The sequence below is a fragment of the Canis lupus genome, chromosome 7 (genome assembly GCF_011100685.1).
Source record: "Canis lupus familiaris isolate Mischka breed German Shepherd chromosome 7, alternate assembly UU_Cfam_GSD_1.0, whole genome shotgun sequence".
NCBI classification, from domain to species: Eukaryota; Metazoa; Chordata; class Mammalia; order Carnivora; family Canidae; genus Canis; species Canis lupus.
Window position 1 is genome coordinate 5088031 of NC_049228.1, and position 20081 is coordinate 5108111.

Here is a 20081-nt window from a genome sequence, read left to right on the forward strand (position 1 = left end):
TCCAGGATCATGCCCTTGGCTAAAGGCAGGCATCCCTGCCCCTCAGGTTTTTTTGTGTCCTTGACTTAAGAGAAGTTTAAAACAACAGTAATTGGGCATTTAATGTAAATGATATGATGATCTTTTCCAAAATGAGTTAATTCGGTTAAACGTCTGGGATGCCATTAAGAGTTTGTGAATTAAAGTATTATTATTCTTAGGTAATTTGGTTGTCGTGGCCATAGAGGCATGTTGCTAGAGTCATCTTGGATGGTTAAATAGACCATGGTGCCAGCAAGATCAAGGCCGTTATTTTATGGCTTCATATAAATAAATCCCCCAGTCTTGCTAGAAAAACATTGATGAAGCATTATGCTATGGCTAGGGGAGAGTCAATAATATCATCTTCACATACAAAAAATGGTTATAATAAATTATTTAATAAAACAAGTTTAGTATACAACATAGACATAATTGGTATGAATAATCCTACCTTGCACATGTTGTCTCCAGAACAGCCTTGGGTCACATTGACAAGAGTTGGATTGTGGGATGCATTGCTTATTGAATTTGGGAAGAATTCCAGATTTTGGTTGTTGAATCTTATATCTTGGATACAGCCTTTAAAGAAGCCACCTTTAGCTTCGGTCTGTGACCTCTCAGGCAGGCCACCGATGTAGATGACATCTCCTTTTTGGATTTTCCATGTAGGGGCAGAAATAAATCCTAGGTTTTGTGAAGACTGATATAACTCAATTTTATTTGGCTGGATTTTCAAAGATATCAAGTGTACATTACCATCACTAAGAACGAATTTTGCTACTAACTTGGAAGAACCTGGATGAAGCATTGCTAATCGGCCATGCTCTAGCCAAACACAGATGTATTGGTAAGTCTTATTTTCCAAAGCTAGAAGTAAGCCTGACGGTCGATGTGTTCTAACAAACATAGAGATGGTGACGTTCTCTTCATAACTCTTGTCAAGATTAAAAGCAGCAAATCCAGTGGAGTCATCCTGGCCAAATCTGCCTGCCACATACTCTTCAGTGTCAAAATAGAGGAGGAGAAACAGAGAAGAAACGTTTTAAGAGTCACAAGAAAGGGTGAGAAGGTGACAAACACATACATATTTTTTAAAGTTTAGAATGGGCTTATTCAATAGGATGACAATTTGGCCTCATTTCTCAAAAGTTCTGAGTTTACTGGAATTTACTCAGTTTACTGATTTTTCTAAAAATGGCTACATTTTGATTTGTAGTTTATAGTTGAGGCCTATTGATCACAAATGAGAAAGAGAAGATCTCTATGATGATAAATAAGATTTACCTCTCCTTCACTGCCCTAAAATGGTGGAGTTTAATAGTGGAATATCAGATACTCCTGTCCTCCAATTTGGTAGAAGAAATTTGGGGAACAGGATCCCTTCCTGTAACATCTCAAAGCAGACTGTTCAGGCATCTATCATCTTTGCTATTTGAGGACTTGCTGAAGCAAATGTCATTAAATCTAGTCATTCTTTCTAAAGGAAAGAAATCAAGAATTAGATTCACAAATCCTCTTTGGGGCTGATATTCCAAATAATAATGAAAGGCAAGGGAGTTGAACAAAGAGGAATCTTCCTTCTGTGGTCCTGATTGGGAGAGGCATGGGAGATAGTAGGAGGAGGCAAAGCTGAGGACTGAACTCACCCAGCATTTCTTGTGCTTAGGGAAGTTAGTAATGCACTAATATGGCAATACTGTTGGTGTACATCGATTTAAGAAAACTCTTCTGATGTATAAAAATGAACCCTAAGTTTCCAAAATGTTGATGGTATTGTAGGAACTAAAGTTCCCGTTTTTGTTTTTGTTCTGTTTTGTTTTTTGAGAAAGAGGGACAGAGAAAACATCCGTAGAATGGTGGGGGTGCTGGTGGGGCAGAGGGAGAGGGAGAGAGAGAGAATCTTACTTAAGCAGACTCCATCCCAGCTCAGAGTCCAATGCAGGGCTCGATTTCATAACCCTGAGATCATGACCTGAACTAAAATCAAGAGTCTGACATTTAACCGCCTGAGCATCTAGGTATCCCTAAAGTTCCTGTCCTAAAGCTCATGTTCTAATTGGTGGATGCAGACCAGACACAGATAACGAAACAAACTATATGGTACATCAGGTGGTGATAAGTCTTTTGATATACAATAAGTCAGCTAGGGAAAGGGCATAGGGAGCACTGGGGGTAGAAGTAGAATTGCAACTTTTAAATGAAGTACTCAGAGAGTACTCTGAGAAGATAACATTTGAATAAAAACTCAAAGAATATAGAGACATTGCAGAAATTCAAGAGAGAAGGAATGGTGGCTTGGATCAGTAGTATGTACCAGTGAAGATGATGAGAAGTAGTCAGATTTGGGAAATATTTTGAAGGTAGAACCAACCTGATTTTCTAGAGCAAGTTCAACTCCAAAGCCTGTTTTTTGTTGTTTGTTTGTTTGCCTAAGCAGCTAGAAGCATTGAATTTCTATCTGCAGAGACTGAAAAGAAAACAAGAGGTACAGATTTGGGGGGAAAGTGGGATTCCATATTAAATTTGGAGGGAAAGTGGGAGTCCCCATTAAAATTGAGATGCCCTATTAGAAATCCAGGTGGAAATAGCTAGTAAACAGACAGATATAGAAGTTCGGGGGAGATATCCTGGGGTATCTCTAATAATTTTGTATTTGTCAGTGTAATTGATGCTATTTCAAACCACAAGACTGGATGAGATCACCAAGAGAGTGAGTATATACAGAGGAAAGAACAGGTCCAAGAACTGAGCTCTCAGGCACCACACATTTGGATTTGGAGATAAAAGAGATGACAAAAGAGCAGCCAGGAAGATAGGAGGAGAATCAAGGGAGAGTGATGTCCCATAAGCTCAGTGAGGGAAGAGTTGTGAGGAAGAGGGAGCGGTTAACGGTGTTTACTGTTGCTGCAACAGCTCAAGAGAGGCGCAGTAAGGTGAAGACTGGAATTTGACCCCTGAACTCTGCCATCTAGAAGTCACTGATGAATATGACCAGAGCGGTCTTGGAGAGATCTGCAAGTTTTCACATCCCAATGCTAACCAGAAAGAAAACAGATTTTTATCATATTTCATTGTGTTTATTTATTTATTTTTAAAGATTCTATTTATTTATTCATGAAAGACACACACACAGACACAGAGGCAGAGACACAGGCAGAGGCTCCCCATAAGGAGCCGGATGTGGGGCTCGATCTCAGGTCTCCAGGATTGCACCCTGGGCTGAAGGCGGCACTAAACCACTGAGCCACCCGGGCTGCCCTTCCATTGTGTTTAAATATCGTCATGGTCCAGTTGAAGTTTGGCCAAAGGTAAGACATATTCTAGTGTAGCTGGACTACACTTAAAACTTGCTTAGACAACCATCTGTGTTCGAAGACCTCCTGCATAAAAGTCTACATTTTAAGAACTCTTTCCTGATTTCCTACAGGAACATCACATTTTGAATCTGCATTTGGAGACCACCTGCTCCAGACAACCACAGGTAGCTTCCAAAGCATATTATTAAATCAAATAACCCATTTGAAGAGGTTAACATCTCTGAATACACCGCAGCACTTTCATTTGAGATAAAATGTTTAATAGGAAAATGCAGCTCTAGAAACTCCTGAGGTTTGAGAATATGCACAAAATCGTTCAACCTCATGGGTGGTGGGGACCCTGCTGCTCATCCTAAAATGCCTGCAGATCACTCTGTGGATCCAGATTTAAAGACAGAACACAGAGCTATTTGGGGGAGGTTGTTGTTTATTTCTTTTTTCTCAGAAGCTTGAGTCTCTAGCAATCCCACTCTTCTTCAGAAATCACAAGCAAGTAGTCAGAGGATGTGGTTTACTACATGACTTTAGAAACACCTGAAGCCATGTAGGACTTGTCTGTGAACATGGGAGGGAATGATTCTCAACCGTGTTGTTGATATGTCATGAAGAGGAATGACAAACGCAGATGAAAAACAGCTTCAAGTTCTAATAATCAGTAGAATACCACAAGGTGAAATTCAGTAAGAATAAGTAAAAGCCACTTGCTTCTAAATGTACCTCATGTAGCGTGGAAGAAGCAGGATCCTGTGGCACCATGAGTAAGAATGACTCAGCGTGAGCCACGTGTAGAGCATGGTTGCCAAAAAGTCAATGTAATATTAGGCTGAAAAACAGAAGGACATCATCTAGAATGAGAGAGGCTCTAGTCCTGTGTCACTCTGCATCATCAGGCACATGCAGAAACCAGATAAGCAAATTTATTCCAAAGCAAGCAGCTGATGAAGTGTCTGAAAGCTATGTCATATGGAAAACGTTAGAAACAACTGGATATGTTTAGCATGATAGAAGTGATGGCTTGGATGGTACAAGACACTTCAAATATTGAAGTGTTCTCAAGAAGAGGAAATGTAAGATTTATATTAGTATTACTTCAAGAGTTACAATGCTTCCAGTGAATGAAAGCTATAAGTAATCATATTTTATTTCAGTATAAGAAACAACTTGGGGACAGTTTCTGGCAAGATGGAGCAAATGAGTTCCTCATTCCCAACAGTGTGTAAGCAGAAGTTTGGTCACTGCACTCAGTAGGCTGAATAGTTAAAAAAAAAAATACAGTCATGGGGTGAAGCCCCTTCTAAATCTAAGAAAATGCAATTCTAACAGGTTAAGGTTCTCGAAGTCTGGATGTATGACTGAAGGTTAAACGTATGTAAATTGCCTCTAAAAAATGAAAAATATTCTCTAGAAGGCAAGGTTCTGAACGAAAGCTTGGAAGCACCACAGTTCTACCCAGCCAACATGAGAAGATATGATGAGACAGTTCTGGGAACTAAGCTTTGAGAAACACTCTTCAGAACTCCCTTTACTGAGACATCTGAATGTTATTTAAAACATCGATGTAAAAATATTGGAGATCTCCATGTCATTCGTGTCTAGGCAGCCAACTCAGTCCTCCATCCATCCTGCTTGTTGACTGCGATGTGTACCACTGGGTTGGGAAATACTGAGCCCAGATCATGAACTGAATGAGGTCTGCCTTTGTATTTTTTAGTACGTCTCCTTTCTCTTGCATGTACTTGTGCAATGATAGAAAGGCTCCATGTTCTCATTACAGCTTGAAAGCCTCTTTTGCAATGAAAATAAACTCCCCAGCAAACATAAGAGATAACACAAATACAGACTATTTTAGTTTCATGACTGAGGCCATATGAAAGATATAATTTTTCTTAAACTTGCACTAAGAATTTTCAGAAAGAGAAGATTTTACAGAACTCCCTCCCTATACAGATAACTTTTGAAGCCAAGTATTTTCACGAGGGTTGAACAGTTTCAAATAGTGTGGGGGAATAAAGAAACTGAGGGGGGGCGGTGGGTGGTGGTGGAGCCGGTAACCAATTCAGGAACTTGGTTTAAAAACACCATAATTTTCCAAGTTGGAAAAAACAAACTAAAGAAAACCAGAACCCACTGGATTGGCATCCCTTGAAACTATTTACCAGGACAGTTAAACATCGCCATGGTCAGTATTAACCTTGTGGGTCGCTGTGTTTGGAAGCCGGTCAAAACGAGTCAGCATCTGTTTGTTATTTTGTATATGTAGTAAAAATATTGCCTTGGGTCAATTAAATTTTTCTTCAAAAAAGTGAACATTGCCTCAGCATAATTTCCCCTTTTCTCCTTAAAAAAAAAATCACAAAACAACTTGCCCTTCTATTTAAAATATTACATAGAGCTAGTAGATGCCATACCTCATTGTCAAACAGGTCCATGATTTGTAATGAATATTGTGGTTAGAGGGGAGACCCATGAATAGTTTCTAATAACTCTTAGCCATTCGTACATGGAATAGGGTATAGGCTAAGACTGGTTTTAATTTTACTTCATATAAAGCAGAGAAGACTATTTGCCAGATGTTGTCCTACTTCAAGTTGCTCTAAAATCTTAGGGTAAATTACAGCGGAACTTCAAAGCAGTCTGTTGCAATTACCTCGTAGACATTTTCAAGGCATGATAATAATAATAAAAAGAAACAGGTATGTATTGATCACTATCAACAACAGTCTTTGGAACGATGCTAGAAGCTAAGGATTTTGAAATACACTTCAAGCTGTGATTTGCTAGAAAAATCAGATCAATTAGTTTATGGTATCTATACAATTTCACTGTTGTTACTATCTGCATTTTCTTTCTTTCCTTCTTTTTTTTCCCCTAAGATTCCTAGGTGGAATATCAGTTTTCCCCAAATGTAGCCCCAGAAAATATACCTGTGAATAAAATCAATGGTTTATAAAAGTGCTAGACATACGCATGATTCGGGAGCAAGTGTGAACGGCATAGAAGGAAGAACAAGGAAGTAAATATTTCCTAAGAGTCTACTACGCACAAGACATCGTGCCAGTATTTGGCATTGGCTAGTGTCATATCTAATGGTCCTTTTTTCCCAAAAGATTAGCTCTCTTTCAAATATTATTTACAGTCCATTTCTGACACACCACATAGGGTAAAATTGCAATAGCACTTTGTAAACACGTCAAGATGAAAACTCATTTAGGTAGGAGCTCTCAGCTTTTTTTTTTTTTAATTTCTCTGCATGAGTGACACCCTGGTGTCTAATGAATGCACTCAAACTTAATTAATGCACATCGCTAGCCTCTTCTTTTTTTTTTTTTTTTTTCATCAGTTGGCAACCAGAAGCAGAAGTCCTGAGGGGTCACTGTGTTTCGTAACAGGAAAGGCAAGCTGGCTATTTTTGTTACTGCACTGCTCCGAGGCACAGCAATCCTGGGCACCCAGGCTTGTCTCACCTCTCAGGCAGTTCGGGCCTTCGTAGGGCCTGTAGCAATCACATTGGTAATTAAGCCACAAGTTGATGCAGCGTCCTCTGTTTTGACAAGGTTGTCTTTCACACCAATCTTTTCTCTCACAGCCGGCCTTGACATTTAAAGACGAGCTGGATGAAATGTCCTCCAGAGTGATGTGATTCGAATCAATCTTAACGTCTTGGAGACAGCCTACAAACGAAGGTGTGGATGGTAGATTATAGATGTTAAGCAGAGCAATACCATAGGAGGTCATTCCTCCTGGTAAGCCACCCAAAAAGGAGTTTTGAAAAGCACATATTGACCGATGACTTTCAAATGGAGAAGGAGCTTGGGTGATGCATTTCTCCTTACAAGTGTTGTCAAGTAAAGTAAGGGTCACAGCCTCTGCAAATGTCACCTCCACCGAATGCCATGCTCCGTCACTGGTGTCGTGGGAAATATACAGGAGCACCTTTGACTGATTATTGACTTGAATTGATAAGTGAATGTAGCCACCTCGCAACTCCAGCATTATAAACATGGCCCGGTTGCCTCGGAAAAGTAGAAGTGCCATTGGCTGAACAGTCAGAAAGCTGAGGGCCATGTTGCAAACCAAGCCCTTGCCTGTGGCTGGGCCACTTGTGATCCACAGGAAGCCATTGCCCTCAAAAGAAAGCGTGGTGACAAGTTCACACAATGGCCCAGTATAGCCGGAGGGACATAGGCAGCTGAATCCATGCTGGCCATTTTGGAAGTGAGGGATGCACATTCCATTATTCAGACATTGGTGGCGGGTACAGCCCAGGAGAACATCAGAACAGTTCTTTCCTCCATAAAATGTTCCCGAGTGGTTATCAAATGGGCAACGGCAAGTATAATGGCCAGACAAGTTCTCACAAGTACCACCATTTTGGCAAGGGTTTGAAGAGCATTCATCAATGTCTTCTTCACAGTGGATTCCTGGTAAATAACAAAGAACAGGTTGAAATTGCATATATTCAGATCAGAAATAGAAGTTTCACATAATTTCCATGTATCATCTGTGGAGGTGGAGAGCTAGCTTAGGTTTAGGACTGTAACGGAATAAAATGTGAATAGTTCTTGAGGAAGTTAAAGTTGATGGATGCTATCATTCTGTGTGTGTTGTGCAGACAAGTGCAGTCATGCAAAACCTTGAATTCTTCCTCTAGAAATAGATTATTTGCCAAATAGGGGTTGTTAGACATGTATGTGTAACTCAATATCAGAAAAATGATAAAAGAAAACAAGAGGTTGTTTTCGGTGGTGATGCTTGATACAAATTATTTATGTGGGGACTATTCTCTGATATTGTCGATCATCCCCCAGGCTGCTGGTTTTACTCTATTCTACTTGAAATTGATGATTTTGCCTTTTACCTTGTTTTTATCTCCCCACAGTCCCTAAAACCAAAGTCTGTCAGATATCTAGATAGTCTAGACAACCCTCACCATGGGTAGCTTCCAAGATGAATGCAAGGCCCTGTTTCCTCCTTTCCATAATTCTAGTATAAACCATGAAATATATCCCATAACATGCTCTGTCTTACAGTTGTAGCTTCACTTTATTTTACTCTTTTTCCTGATTCTAAGTATCTAATTAGAGAACTCTTAGAATTCATGTAATCAAAGTAACAAGAAGAAATACAACACCTTTCAAGAGTGATAGTTGTTTCTTTTCCAGTGAAGTTCAAATGAAGAAATAGGTGAACAACTGACACGTGTAGCACTATATGGTTTCCCCAACACCTTCATCCACATAACGTATCAATGCCTACCATAGTCTTTTGAGGTTTTTACTGCAGATTTTCTTAGCTCTCTTTCACATAAGATACTGAGGCCTAGAAAGACTGAAGTCTAAACTCCAAAGCACTCCCACAATCTGGTTTCTAGGTTTTTAAAATCCAATCTGACACTATCTGTTCTGTAATTGATAATTTAGTGCATTTTCATTTATTGTTATTACTAAGATGTGTTCTTATTTTCCCATTTAATTCCATGCCCAAACGTATGGATTAAAAGTACATAAAATGTAAAAAAATATTAAGTATTAAACTTAAATTATAAAAATTTAATCAAAGGCTCCTATATTGATAGGGTTGGATCTGAATTCCAGCTAGGCTGTGAGCAGGTTACATTCACTTTTTGTGTTTCCGTTTTCTTATCTATAAAATGGTGTTAATAACCTTACATCATAGGGCTTTTAAAAGTTAGAATCAATCTCACATCTTATATGATGATCGTATAACATCATAAGATGATCATAACATTGCTTGATACACAATAAAATCTCAACAAATGTTGGTTGTTATTAAAAAGTAATAACCAAAGGAAATACCCTCTAATGATAAAATTCAAATAGTACCAGAGTCACTGAGAGAGACTATTTGGAAGGAGACCATATGGAGTGACCCACAAATTGCATAACTTTACATAATGAGCATAGGAGGCTAGAATCTCATTATATTGTACTCTTCTTGAGGGAAGAGAAAATGCCTGTTTTATTCAACAAAATATGTCTAAACTATAGCATAGTACCTTGCTCACATTTGACACTTGGTAATTAATCTTTGAATTAATTAAATGATGACCTTTGTAAGGAGATTAAAATATTTATAATGTATTTAATCTGCTCCAACCAAAACCTGAAGTGCTTTTTAATGCATATTTTCAGATAAATGTTAATCTTTGTCCACTGCCATTATGTATGCCATTAGACTCTTGATGAGATCTGTTGTACTTATATTTTTACACTGGTTGGATTGCTTTCACATAATCTTTGTTAATCCAAAAATATTCAAGCTCTGTGAAAAGAGGGAACATTTACTATCTCAGTTAGAACCTCCCACAGCACCTGTATAGTGCTGAGCATATATGGCTTTTGAAAAGCTTGATGAGCAGAAAAAAAAAAAAGTAAATTGAGCTGATTTATTTGTTATGCAATCATCCTTATTAGTAAAGAAAATTGACACAGGAATTATAGGCTATATTTTAAAGGAGTATTCTAATGCAAATTCAATTTTATGAATTTATGAAAAATCTAAACTTTTGTATTAGAAGACTTTTTAAAGATTTATTTATTTATTTATTTATTTATTTATTTATTTATTTATTTATTTGAGAGAGACCATATGTGTGTGTGTGAGAGAGAGAGAGAGAGAGAGAGAGCAAGTGGGGTGAGGAGCAGAGGCAGAGGGAGAGGGAGAGAGAATCCTGGAGTAGACTTCCGTCTGAGCACTGAGCCTAGTATGGTGGAGCTTCATCCCAAGACCCTGAGAACATGACCTGAGCTGAAATCAAGAGTCAGCTGCTTAACCAGCCAAGCCACCCAGGTACCCTTGTATTGGAAGATATTTTACTTAAATTTGATTTTCACAGGATTTTGAGAACATCAACAAAAAAACACTAATCAGTAATCATTAAGTAGAAGGAATATTGAACAACTCATGGGTTATAATCAAAGTAAAATTTTTTTTCCCCACTGTGTTTTTACATATATTTAACTGAAAGAAGACTTTTCCTCCCTTGCTTTGTTCCTCCATTTGAGATGCCAGAGACCCCATGAGGCAGGCATTGCTTCCCCTTTAACCAGTGAGTTGCTCCCATACTGCTCCACCCCTTCAGTCTCAGTTTACTGAGGTTCATGCCTTCACCAACTCTCTCTCTTGGGGCTCTCTCACCTTCTGACAGAAGGCCATTGGGCCTTCTTCTGTCTCTTTCACACTACCTACTGACTGATATTCCTACCATGAGTTCCCCATGCGGGCCTGGGATTCATGCACCTTTGACCTGTGGTTGGAGTGGGGCACAGTTACTTTCCAGCTCAACACAGCAGCACTCCTCTCTTTCTCTTTCCTGTGTTAGGAGTTTCATCTGTAGGTTCCTCAGGTAGCTGGAGAATCCAGTCTAAATTGCCTAAGTCACTCCCCTGCTCCGCAAATTTAGCTAAGACTAGATTCTCCTTAAAGCAACTCGCTCTGCTTGGGGTTAAGATATAGCTTCCAATCCTAAAACTGAGTGGTGGGGAACAATTCACAACACAGCAGCAAAGCTCTCCAAAACAATCTCTTTACAGACTCATTGCTTCAAATTGCCTCTTAAGAACATTCACATATACTTAAAATGCATAAACATTTCAGAGCCTAAAGCCTAGTATTTATTTTGACATTCTGCATTATAGTACACTTTGGTACCTCACAGTGACCATATCTTGACTTCTTAGTTGAAACTTCAATGTATCGTTTTTTCCAAATTTACAAAATATCTTTCTATGCCTTACCTTCACAGAGGATTGCAAAGTAGAAGAGATAGGCCTGGCCTCAAGAAGCTTAAAATTATAATATTACATTATAATTATAATTACATTATAATAACATAGTACATATTTATGAAAATATAGTGTAAATAGTAGGTTCTCAATGAATGTATGGTTAATATGTGAGTCTCAAACTCAGGGGACTTTAGAAAAGATTTACAAAGTTTTAGGGGAAAGGCAGCAAATGAGAGATAATCATAAATCTCTAGTTATGAAAACTCAATATTGTAAATTAAATCAATAAACATATCGATTACATAACTACCATATATAAAGTACTGTGGATAACATGGAGTAGTAACTGGTCCCTGTCCTCAGTGAATTTAATCGAGGAAAACTTGTAAAAAAATTAAATGATAGTGTAAGTCAAGACAACACTGAAGAGATAAAACTAAACAGTATATGATGAATTCCAAGGGAATTGTATAAGTAATAACTCAATAACAATGAGTTTCCAGAGAGAAGAGGAAGGCTTGAAGGAGATAGGATTTAATACAGGTTTTCAAGTATGGATCAGATTGACAAAAAGGTGTGTGGAAATAACTTAAAACAAAACTCATCAATCAAAAAGCATAAGACATTTACAAGTGACGGCAAATTTGTCAATTATGTTGGCATGGAGGATTTCTGTAGGAAAATCAAATTAGAAAGATTAAATATCACCAGGTTGGAGAAGCCCTGGGAATATACAGTTTTTATTGTTTTGCTTTATTTATTTATGTAAATGCTTATTTTTTTGAGATTTTATTTGTTTAGTCATGAGAGACACACAGAGAGAGGCAGAGACACAGGCAGAGGGAGAAGCAGACTCCCTGTGGGGAGCCCGATGCGGACCTTGATCCCAGGACTCCAGGATCATGACCTGAGCTGAAGGCAGATGCTCAAATGCTGAGCCACCCAGGCATCCCTGTTTATTTTCTGATAGCAGTGAAGCAAAATGGGTAATTGCTGAATGGAAGACCAGCATGGTTTCTCATAAAGATCAGTGACACAAGGACTTATCACAGTAAAATGAAAAGAAGCCAGACACAAGAAGACACATAGATAGTTACTAAAATTGTCCACATCTAAGATTATTAGGGGCTGCTACAAGGCAGTAAGTTCTTATAATTTGCAGTATCACTCTTTCATTTATCCTTGGTCAGGAAGTAGGTGCAAATGGTAGTCCTTTCTTTTCTATTGCTTATTGTATTTTTTCTTACAATTCTTAAAGTTTACACATTTGATCTTTCACAAAATAACTACCAATAACTTGATTATGTTTTTCCTTTAAATATAAGCAGAAAAGCTAGTTTTAGATTTTGCCATCTTGGAAAAAAAATGAAACAAAAAAGAGACAGAGTGAGAGAGAGAGAGAGGAGAGAAAGCCTGTATTAAGGTCAATATTCTAAAGAAAAGAAACAGAATTAGATATTAAAAGTTGAATAATGACCAGTAATTTGTACTTTTGCCTTTCTTAAAACCAGTTCTATTAACATCTCCAATGTAAAATAAGTAAGACATATTTATTTGATGAACCCAGCAAACTAAAAGTGGGAAACAAGATTGTAACTTCTTGTATTGGCTATTCTGCTGGCTGGCAAAGAACAAGATCTGCTGTTAATCAAGAAAAGGATTAGGGATTACCTGTGTTATTCAGTCTTCTTAATTAGGTTTTGGTTGACAATGAATTGGCTATTTATGTCCCTGTACTTATAGTATGAAGTAGATTGCTTGAAGCTTACTATTATTTTGTTTATGTGAAGGCAGTTTATTTAACTAAAAACCAGCACTTCATTTTAGTTTTCTAAAGCTCTTTTAATTTAGTGTCTGGTTCTATGATAAGACTATATTTCAAAAATAACCATGATAGGGAAATTTTTTACTATCTGTTAAATCCTATATTTTCATCAGAATATATAATATTAATGGATCAAAAAGACAGAGTTTATGCTTAATACAAATTACCATTCACTATTAAAATGACTTTTGCTTTCATTCTCACTTTATTGAAAGTCATAGTTAATGGAATATCTAATAAAAATTATTTCTACAAAAGCTTGTATACAAATAAGTTTCATCTTTCTGTATTTTGACTTAGATTTTTTTTAAAGATTCCATTAATTTACTCATGAGAGACACACAGAGAGAGGCAGAGACACAGGCAGAGGGAGAAGCAGGCTCCCCATGGAGTCCAATACGGGACTTGATCTCAGGACTCCAAGATCATGACCTGAGCCAGAGGAAGACCCTCAACCACTGAGCCACCCAAGCATCCTGACTTGGATATTTTTTATTTAAATAAATAGAAATTAAAAAAAAAGTTAAATATAAAGACTAAGGGCTCAATGCATAAGTGTTTCCCTTACTCACTGCTTGGAGTGACTTTATTTCACTCAAAAGTTCTAATCTTCTTTTGATAGTAATATTTATTATATCATTAACCTCAATTGTTAAATAAACATCTTAAAAACTCTAACAGTGGTATCAGTCAGCTTATATAAGTACTAACCAAAAAAAAAAAGAGAATGAGTTATCTATGAGCATTGCCATTAAAATGTGAAAACCTTGTGTCTTGGATCAAAACATTTTTCTGTAGAAAAAAGAGTCCATCCACACATCTACTGGGTTGACAGAGCCAGTTTCTGATGATTTTATACCATTTCCAAAAGTGGGGACTTGTTTCTCAACATCACCGTCTTTCTCTCAGGTAGAGCGTGAGGATTTAGTCTTGCCTCATTCCCCTCTCAGGCTGGATCAGTGGGGCTTAGACCCATTTGTGCTGTTTACCAAGCAGACTTGTTATATTTTTAGATACTCTTTCTACTTAACACGTGGTACCTCCCCTATTCAAGTCATATTAGTGAACATTAATATGACCCTACACTGAACATGGTGGTTAACTTTTTTTACATTTTCTGAGAGGGGGACCTGAAGACCGACAGAGGTTTCAACTGAGAGGTCACTGAGTCCCACAGACAAGTGCAGTGCCTGAAATTCTTACTATAGAGCAATTTTTTTTTTTTTTTTTTTTTTTTTTAGATTGAGACCTCATCTCTTGGAAGCCTTAGAAAAAATGAAAGTATTACCTGAGAGAAGTGGTAACTATATCACGAGCCAGTCGTTGGTGCTTTATCATGGACTAGTACCTGAGTTTAAAAATCTGCCATGGAACTGATGTCAGATAAGTTGGGAAGGGGTGATGAGGCAGAAAAGATATAAAGCAAAGGACATTGCAGTGGTGTATTTTTTTCATTCATTTGTTACTCATTCATCCTTTTAACAGGTGCTGGAGCTAGAGATACGATGAAGAGTGAAACTAGACATAGTCCTGCTTCATGGGGCATACAGTTTAGCCAAGTGTACAAGAGTAGGGAATGTTGGGCAAGCAGGGGCCTTGGAGACTGAAGGAAGAAGCTAATCTGGGGCTAGTTGGTGAGGGTGGGGTAGGGGGAGAGGCAAGATATTCAGTTTTTATTAATGGATCATCTTGGAGTTTCTAGTAGTCCTCGGGGAGCCAGAATGATGTAGAATAAACATTGACTAAGGATCAAACAAAAATATGTTTCAAATCCCAGCTTTATACCTGCTAGGCTATGAGATGTTGGGTGGATAGTTAATTTTGTTAAGCTAAAGTTTTGTTATCTATGAAGTGGACATAGTAAAGTGTATTAAACAATTATTTTTGTGTATACAAAATGAGAACTGTACATGCTTGGAGTTCAGTAGTCATTCAAAATTATTTCAACAGTGTTTTGTTTTGTTTTGGGAGGAGTGAACATGAATACAAACTAGTTGGATAAAAATACAAAAGGGATGCTTACCAAATTTGTAGGCAACATGAACTTATTAAAGATCATGAATACTCAAAGCAGAGATAATGGTTACCTACCCAGCAGTGTTTTCCCCAACACATCCTCTCCACCTTCCTTAGGCAGAACATGCCTCCCACCATAAAGGATGCAAATGATAAATACAGTTTTTCACATCGTCCTTTACAAGCAGGGTCATAGGCAAGCAATTCAATCCTGGTCAATAGGACCTGAGGGGAGTTCGGCTAGGTGGAGTCTAGGAAAGATTTTCATTCTGAGTATTAAAAAGATATGCACCTTTTGCCTGATATTGTCTTGCACAGATGTGTTCCTAGAACTGCATTAGCCATGCTAGAGGGATAAGTCTAAAACCCATGCAAGATACTGAGGATGGGATCCTCACTAAGATAAGAGATTTTGCTCTTGTTTAAGCCATTTTCAGGTGAGTATTTTCTTTGTGGCCCAATAGCATCCTATCTAATGATGCTACAATTATCAAAAAGAAAGGATCAAAAGAAAGGTCTTCATAGGCTTAAATGATGCACTCTAAAAAGAACTTTATCAAAGAAAAAAATGTAGATTTGTACATTTTGTTCTTAAATTTTATTAAAACTTAAATAAACTTGGGGACAGTGCATGAAAACTGGGTAGGGCATGAGGGCATGAATTACAAAAATATGCCAAGATGTACATCCTGGGAATGTACACAACACTTAGAAACAGATGTATACCCAGCACCATGGATAGAGCTAAATAACATAGCGGCAAATGAAAAAAAGGAAGAAAGAAAATGAGCACTTTAAACACAATACATATGTATTACCAAAACAAGAATTTATATGAATACATGCAGATTGAAGTATATATATATATATATATATATATATATATATATATATATATATAAAATATGTTATTGAGATTTGCAAAAGACAAGGAGAAAAAAATGAATTGGGGATGAGGGAAATGAATAGAATAAAAATAGAATAGAATAGAAATAAAACAGGTAAGTCAAGATTCTCATGTGAACTAAACAAGACAATTTTCCTTAAATTGAAAAGGCTTAACTCTTTTTACTTGAGATTAAGCGACCACAAAACTGGGTGGAGGAAACACAGTTTATCAGTTGAAGGCATAGCCATTTCAATTGATAATAAGCTTAATAGCAATCAAAGATAATTAGTATTAACATTTATAAAATGCAGCTTATGGCTTACTTTTATATATATTATCCCAATTTATCTTTGAAGTGAAGATCCATGGTGGTATAGTTTCCAAAATTTGATGTGGGTCTGGGGCTGGCACGTTGAATGACAGTATCTAGGGTAAAGGAAATGATAATCCCTCTGTAAGTCTAGTTTTGATCTCAAGATATTCGTATGAAGTTTTGAATCCTTCAAGAGGACAAAATGCACATTCCCATAAGGAAAGCTAATGTAAAAGTACATTTACTTGAAATCATGTCTTAGAGAAATTCTCGAAGGAAACAAAGGCGTTTAACCTGGAGAAAAGCACCAGGGCACATCAGAGGAGTCTTCATGAAGCTGAAAACCTATCCTATAACATTTTATGTTTTATTTGGTCCCAACAGGGAAAAAGGGCACCCATGGTAAGATGTCATAGGATGTTATAATTATGCTCACTTTGCAGCATCTTCTAGTAATTGATGCTGATCAAGCATAGAATCAGCTGTCTTAGGAGACAGGAAGTTTCCTGACATTGAAGATGTGCAAATTCAAAAAGGATGTTTTAGATGAAATTTAAGAAAGGGTGGGGAGTAAAATTCAATGCCCTCTAATGACTCTTCCAGTCCTCAGATTCAATCATCATTCCTAAGTAAAGAATATGCTGCATGCATCATTTCTAAGTAGATCATATAAGTAGAGAATTTCTAGGTGGAGAATATGCTGAATATAGTAAGCTCCACCATCTTTATAACTGTCACAGTTTTAAAAATCTATAAAAAGGGGAAAGCAAAAATTTCTTCAGAGGACTGCTATAAGGTTTAAATGAGATAATTGCTGAAAGCCTGTAGTTCCAGGCCATGTCGGCGCTTATCAAACACTGCTTGTCTTGCCATAATTCCCTACCTCCATTTTTTAATTGAGGAAGAGGACAATTAGGTTTCATGACATCCCGATAGTTTCTCTCCGTTGATTAAAGTTAAATTTCACTTTTCCAGAAGTCACTCTAAGTGATCTCAACTATCCAGAACATAATCAATAACGAAGATAAATCTTAAGATCTTCTATGTTTAAAAACAGAGATTGTGAAGTTTATCCACTACTTCCTCAGCCTCTCCTTCCACATTCGTTTTTATTTTAGACACAACTAAAATAAGCTTGATTGTCAAGTATCAGAGCTTGCACTGAAATAGAATCAGCAAAAGAAAGGGATAAAGGGAAGCTACCAGCTGTATTTTCATCAACAGGCAGTGATAGTTGAGAGCTGGACCATGAATGTAGGTGGACGCAACTAATGCTTCCTGAGTTCCAAATCTGTGCCAGGCCCCGTGTTCAGGACTTTATCTGTGCGGCCATTTAGACACCTCAATAAATGAGCATGAACCTGGAGTCCCGGGATCAAGTCCCACGTCAGGCTCCCTGCATGGAGCCTGCTTCTCCCTCTGCCTGTGTCTCTGCCTCTCTCTGTCTCTCTGTCTCTGTCTCTCTCTCTCTTTCTTTCTGCATCTCTCATGAATAAACACATAAAAATCTTTAAAAAAATCTAAAAAATAAATGATGAAGAGTATGTTGCCACCTTCATTTCACAGATGATGAAACTAAGCCACGTTGTGATTGGTGCCCCGATCTCTTTTAACTCCTGAGATGAGTCAGTTTCCCCTCCCCTCTACAATATGCTGCCTCTAAGGAAAAGAATATTATGAGCTGGCATAAAATAATATTAAAAAGTACAGCAGTTTGGAGATATTGAAAATAGGGGAAAATAGATACCTATCTCAAGGCCTCATTGCAAAACAGCATAGGATGATGACATGAGTTAATAAAGTAAGTCATCAATTAAATACAAATTGCATGCGATATTTTTTAATTCAGAAATGCAAGAAAATTTGCAACATAGCTCTGAAGTATTTTAAAGCAAAATGATGAAAAGAAAACAAATTTTCCCATGAAAATTATAAAAATGTATTATGCAAAACTCTTTCATGTGGGCCACTCCTAAGATGAATGGGATCATAAAAATGTGGTACAACTTCTGATTTGTTTATTAAGATTGTGTATGAGTGCAGCATAAAGGATTGTTTCCTCAGTATCCATTCCTGTGCTCTATTTTGTTATTACACTATTTAAAGTTATGATTCAAGACACACACACACACACACACACTCTCTAGACCTGACATTTGTTCAGAGCCACGCGGTAGCTCAGATAAAAAAACTCTGAGCCCAGAGGAAGATCTGATTCAGTCTATTGTGTGAAAAGTATTCTGAGATCTTCAAACGAAAGACAAAATAGCTGCCACAAAGCTTTGCATTTCAGTTCTACGTTTTACTTGATTTTGCACTTCAAAAGTCACACTTTGAAGCTCAGTGGATATAGGTAAGTGATTTTTAGGTTTTTTTATTTTTTTCACGGACTAACAAGTGGAAAATACAGCATGGCATAGGCTCACTCTTGTTGTCTTTACTTTGAAAAGTAATTTCAGAGAAACTCAATCCAGTTCAACCAGAGCTATCCTAATTGGCTTTGATCAGTAAATCATCAGAAACGGCTCTGCTCTTGCCTGGCCCTTTTTTTCCCTCTTCTTGTCAAAAGTGAATGATTAAACACTGGAGTTATGGCGAATTACAAAAACCTGCTTTGTATTGGGTTGGATGTGTTGCTGGTCCATGTAATGTTTGCTTTCTCTCAGCCGTGGTAAGAATTGGCTTTACATTCTTTAGTAGTGCTGACTGTCATTTCTCACAAATTTATTAATATTTTTGCTCTGCACAGCCACAAAAATAATGGCAAAGGCCAAGTGAATTACTGACCTGGTAAGGCCTGACGTTCAAGGCTCTCTACAATCTGGCTTTTATTTATTCCCCTTCCATACACACCCCTGCCTCCCTCCGCCAGCATTACTTTTTCCCACTGTTTGCTACATAAATGGTCTGTATTAAAACATTTTTAGGAGAATAAAAATTAAAGTACTTTCAAAGTGCTCTCCCTCTCTTGACTGATTCAAAACCCAACTTTCTTTCAGGGCTCAGGTCGGTGGGCACTTAGGCTTGTGGAATGCCTTCCCTCCTAGCTGTCAGACATGCTCTGTCTTCAAACACCTGAGGCTTGACTTCATGGAACTCAGCACAGACTACAGTGGATTGTGATTTACAGCTTAATGTTTGTGATGTGCTTTTCGCTACCTGTATTATAAGGTTTGTAAGTGTGAATACCTCTTTCTAGCTTGACTTCCTAGTATCCTTATCATTTCATACAATACTGTACACTGTAAAGTGTACTGTACAATGTACAGTATAGTACAGTATAATGTGTGTGAAGAGTGGGCAATACTGTCGTAAGTTTCCAAAATTCAAGCAAATATGCACCTAGTCTCCTCCTGTACAAAAGCAGAGTCTAATGCATCAGGAGACAGCTTTAGCTTTTATATAAGCATTTTGGACCTGACGTTCATAGATGTCTAAATCATCCACGAATGAACATTACAGGTCTATCGATCCCTTGAAGATATATGAAATGTTTTGTGATTTGTTGTTATTGTATTTTATGTTTTGTTCTGGGTAGAGAGTTTATAGGAGCAACTCTCTAATAGTATAAGAAATGCCTAGTGGAAATGCCTGTTCAAAAATACAGATTCCTGGGATCCCTGGGTGGCGCAGCAGTTTAGCGCCTGCCTTTGGCCCAGGGCGCAATCCTGGAGACCCGGGATCGAATCCCACGTCGGGCTCCCGGTGCATGGAGCCTGCTTCTCCCTCTGCCTGTGTCTCTGCCTCTCTCTCTCTCTCTGTGTGACTATCATAAAAAAAAAATCAAAAATACAGATTCCTAAGACACATCTCTAGAAACTCTGATTCTATAAATCTGGAATAGGCCCATATATCTTCATTTTTACAATCACCCCAGGTAATTCCAATAATGGTGCTCCTCAGACATGGTCTAAAATTTCAACAAGATTTCAAAGGGATATTTTATTCCAAA

The 20081-nt window shown here is 37.6% G+C and overlaps 1 protein-coding gene across 2 annotated transcripts in view; it reads right to left on the reverse strand.

The window, feature by feature from the left end:
* The window catches only part of CRB1 (crumbs cell polarity complex component 1), a 213222-nt gene that overhangs the window by 45657 nt on the left and 147484 nt on the right, over window positions 1–20081 (reverse strand). For both annotated transcript variants that reach the window (XM_038541982.1, XM_038541983.1), the window contains exons 6-7: window positions 6803–7759; window positions 473–1020 (exon numbers count right to left, since the gene is read on the reverse strand). In XM_038541982.1, coding sequence (XP_038397910.1) covers window positions 473–1020; window positions 6803–7759 — 1505 coding nt within the window. The remainder of the gene's footprint in view (window positions 1–472; window positions 1021–6802; window positions 7760–20081) is intronic.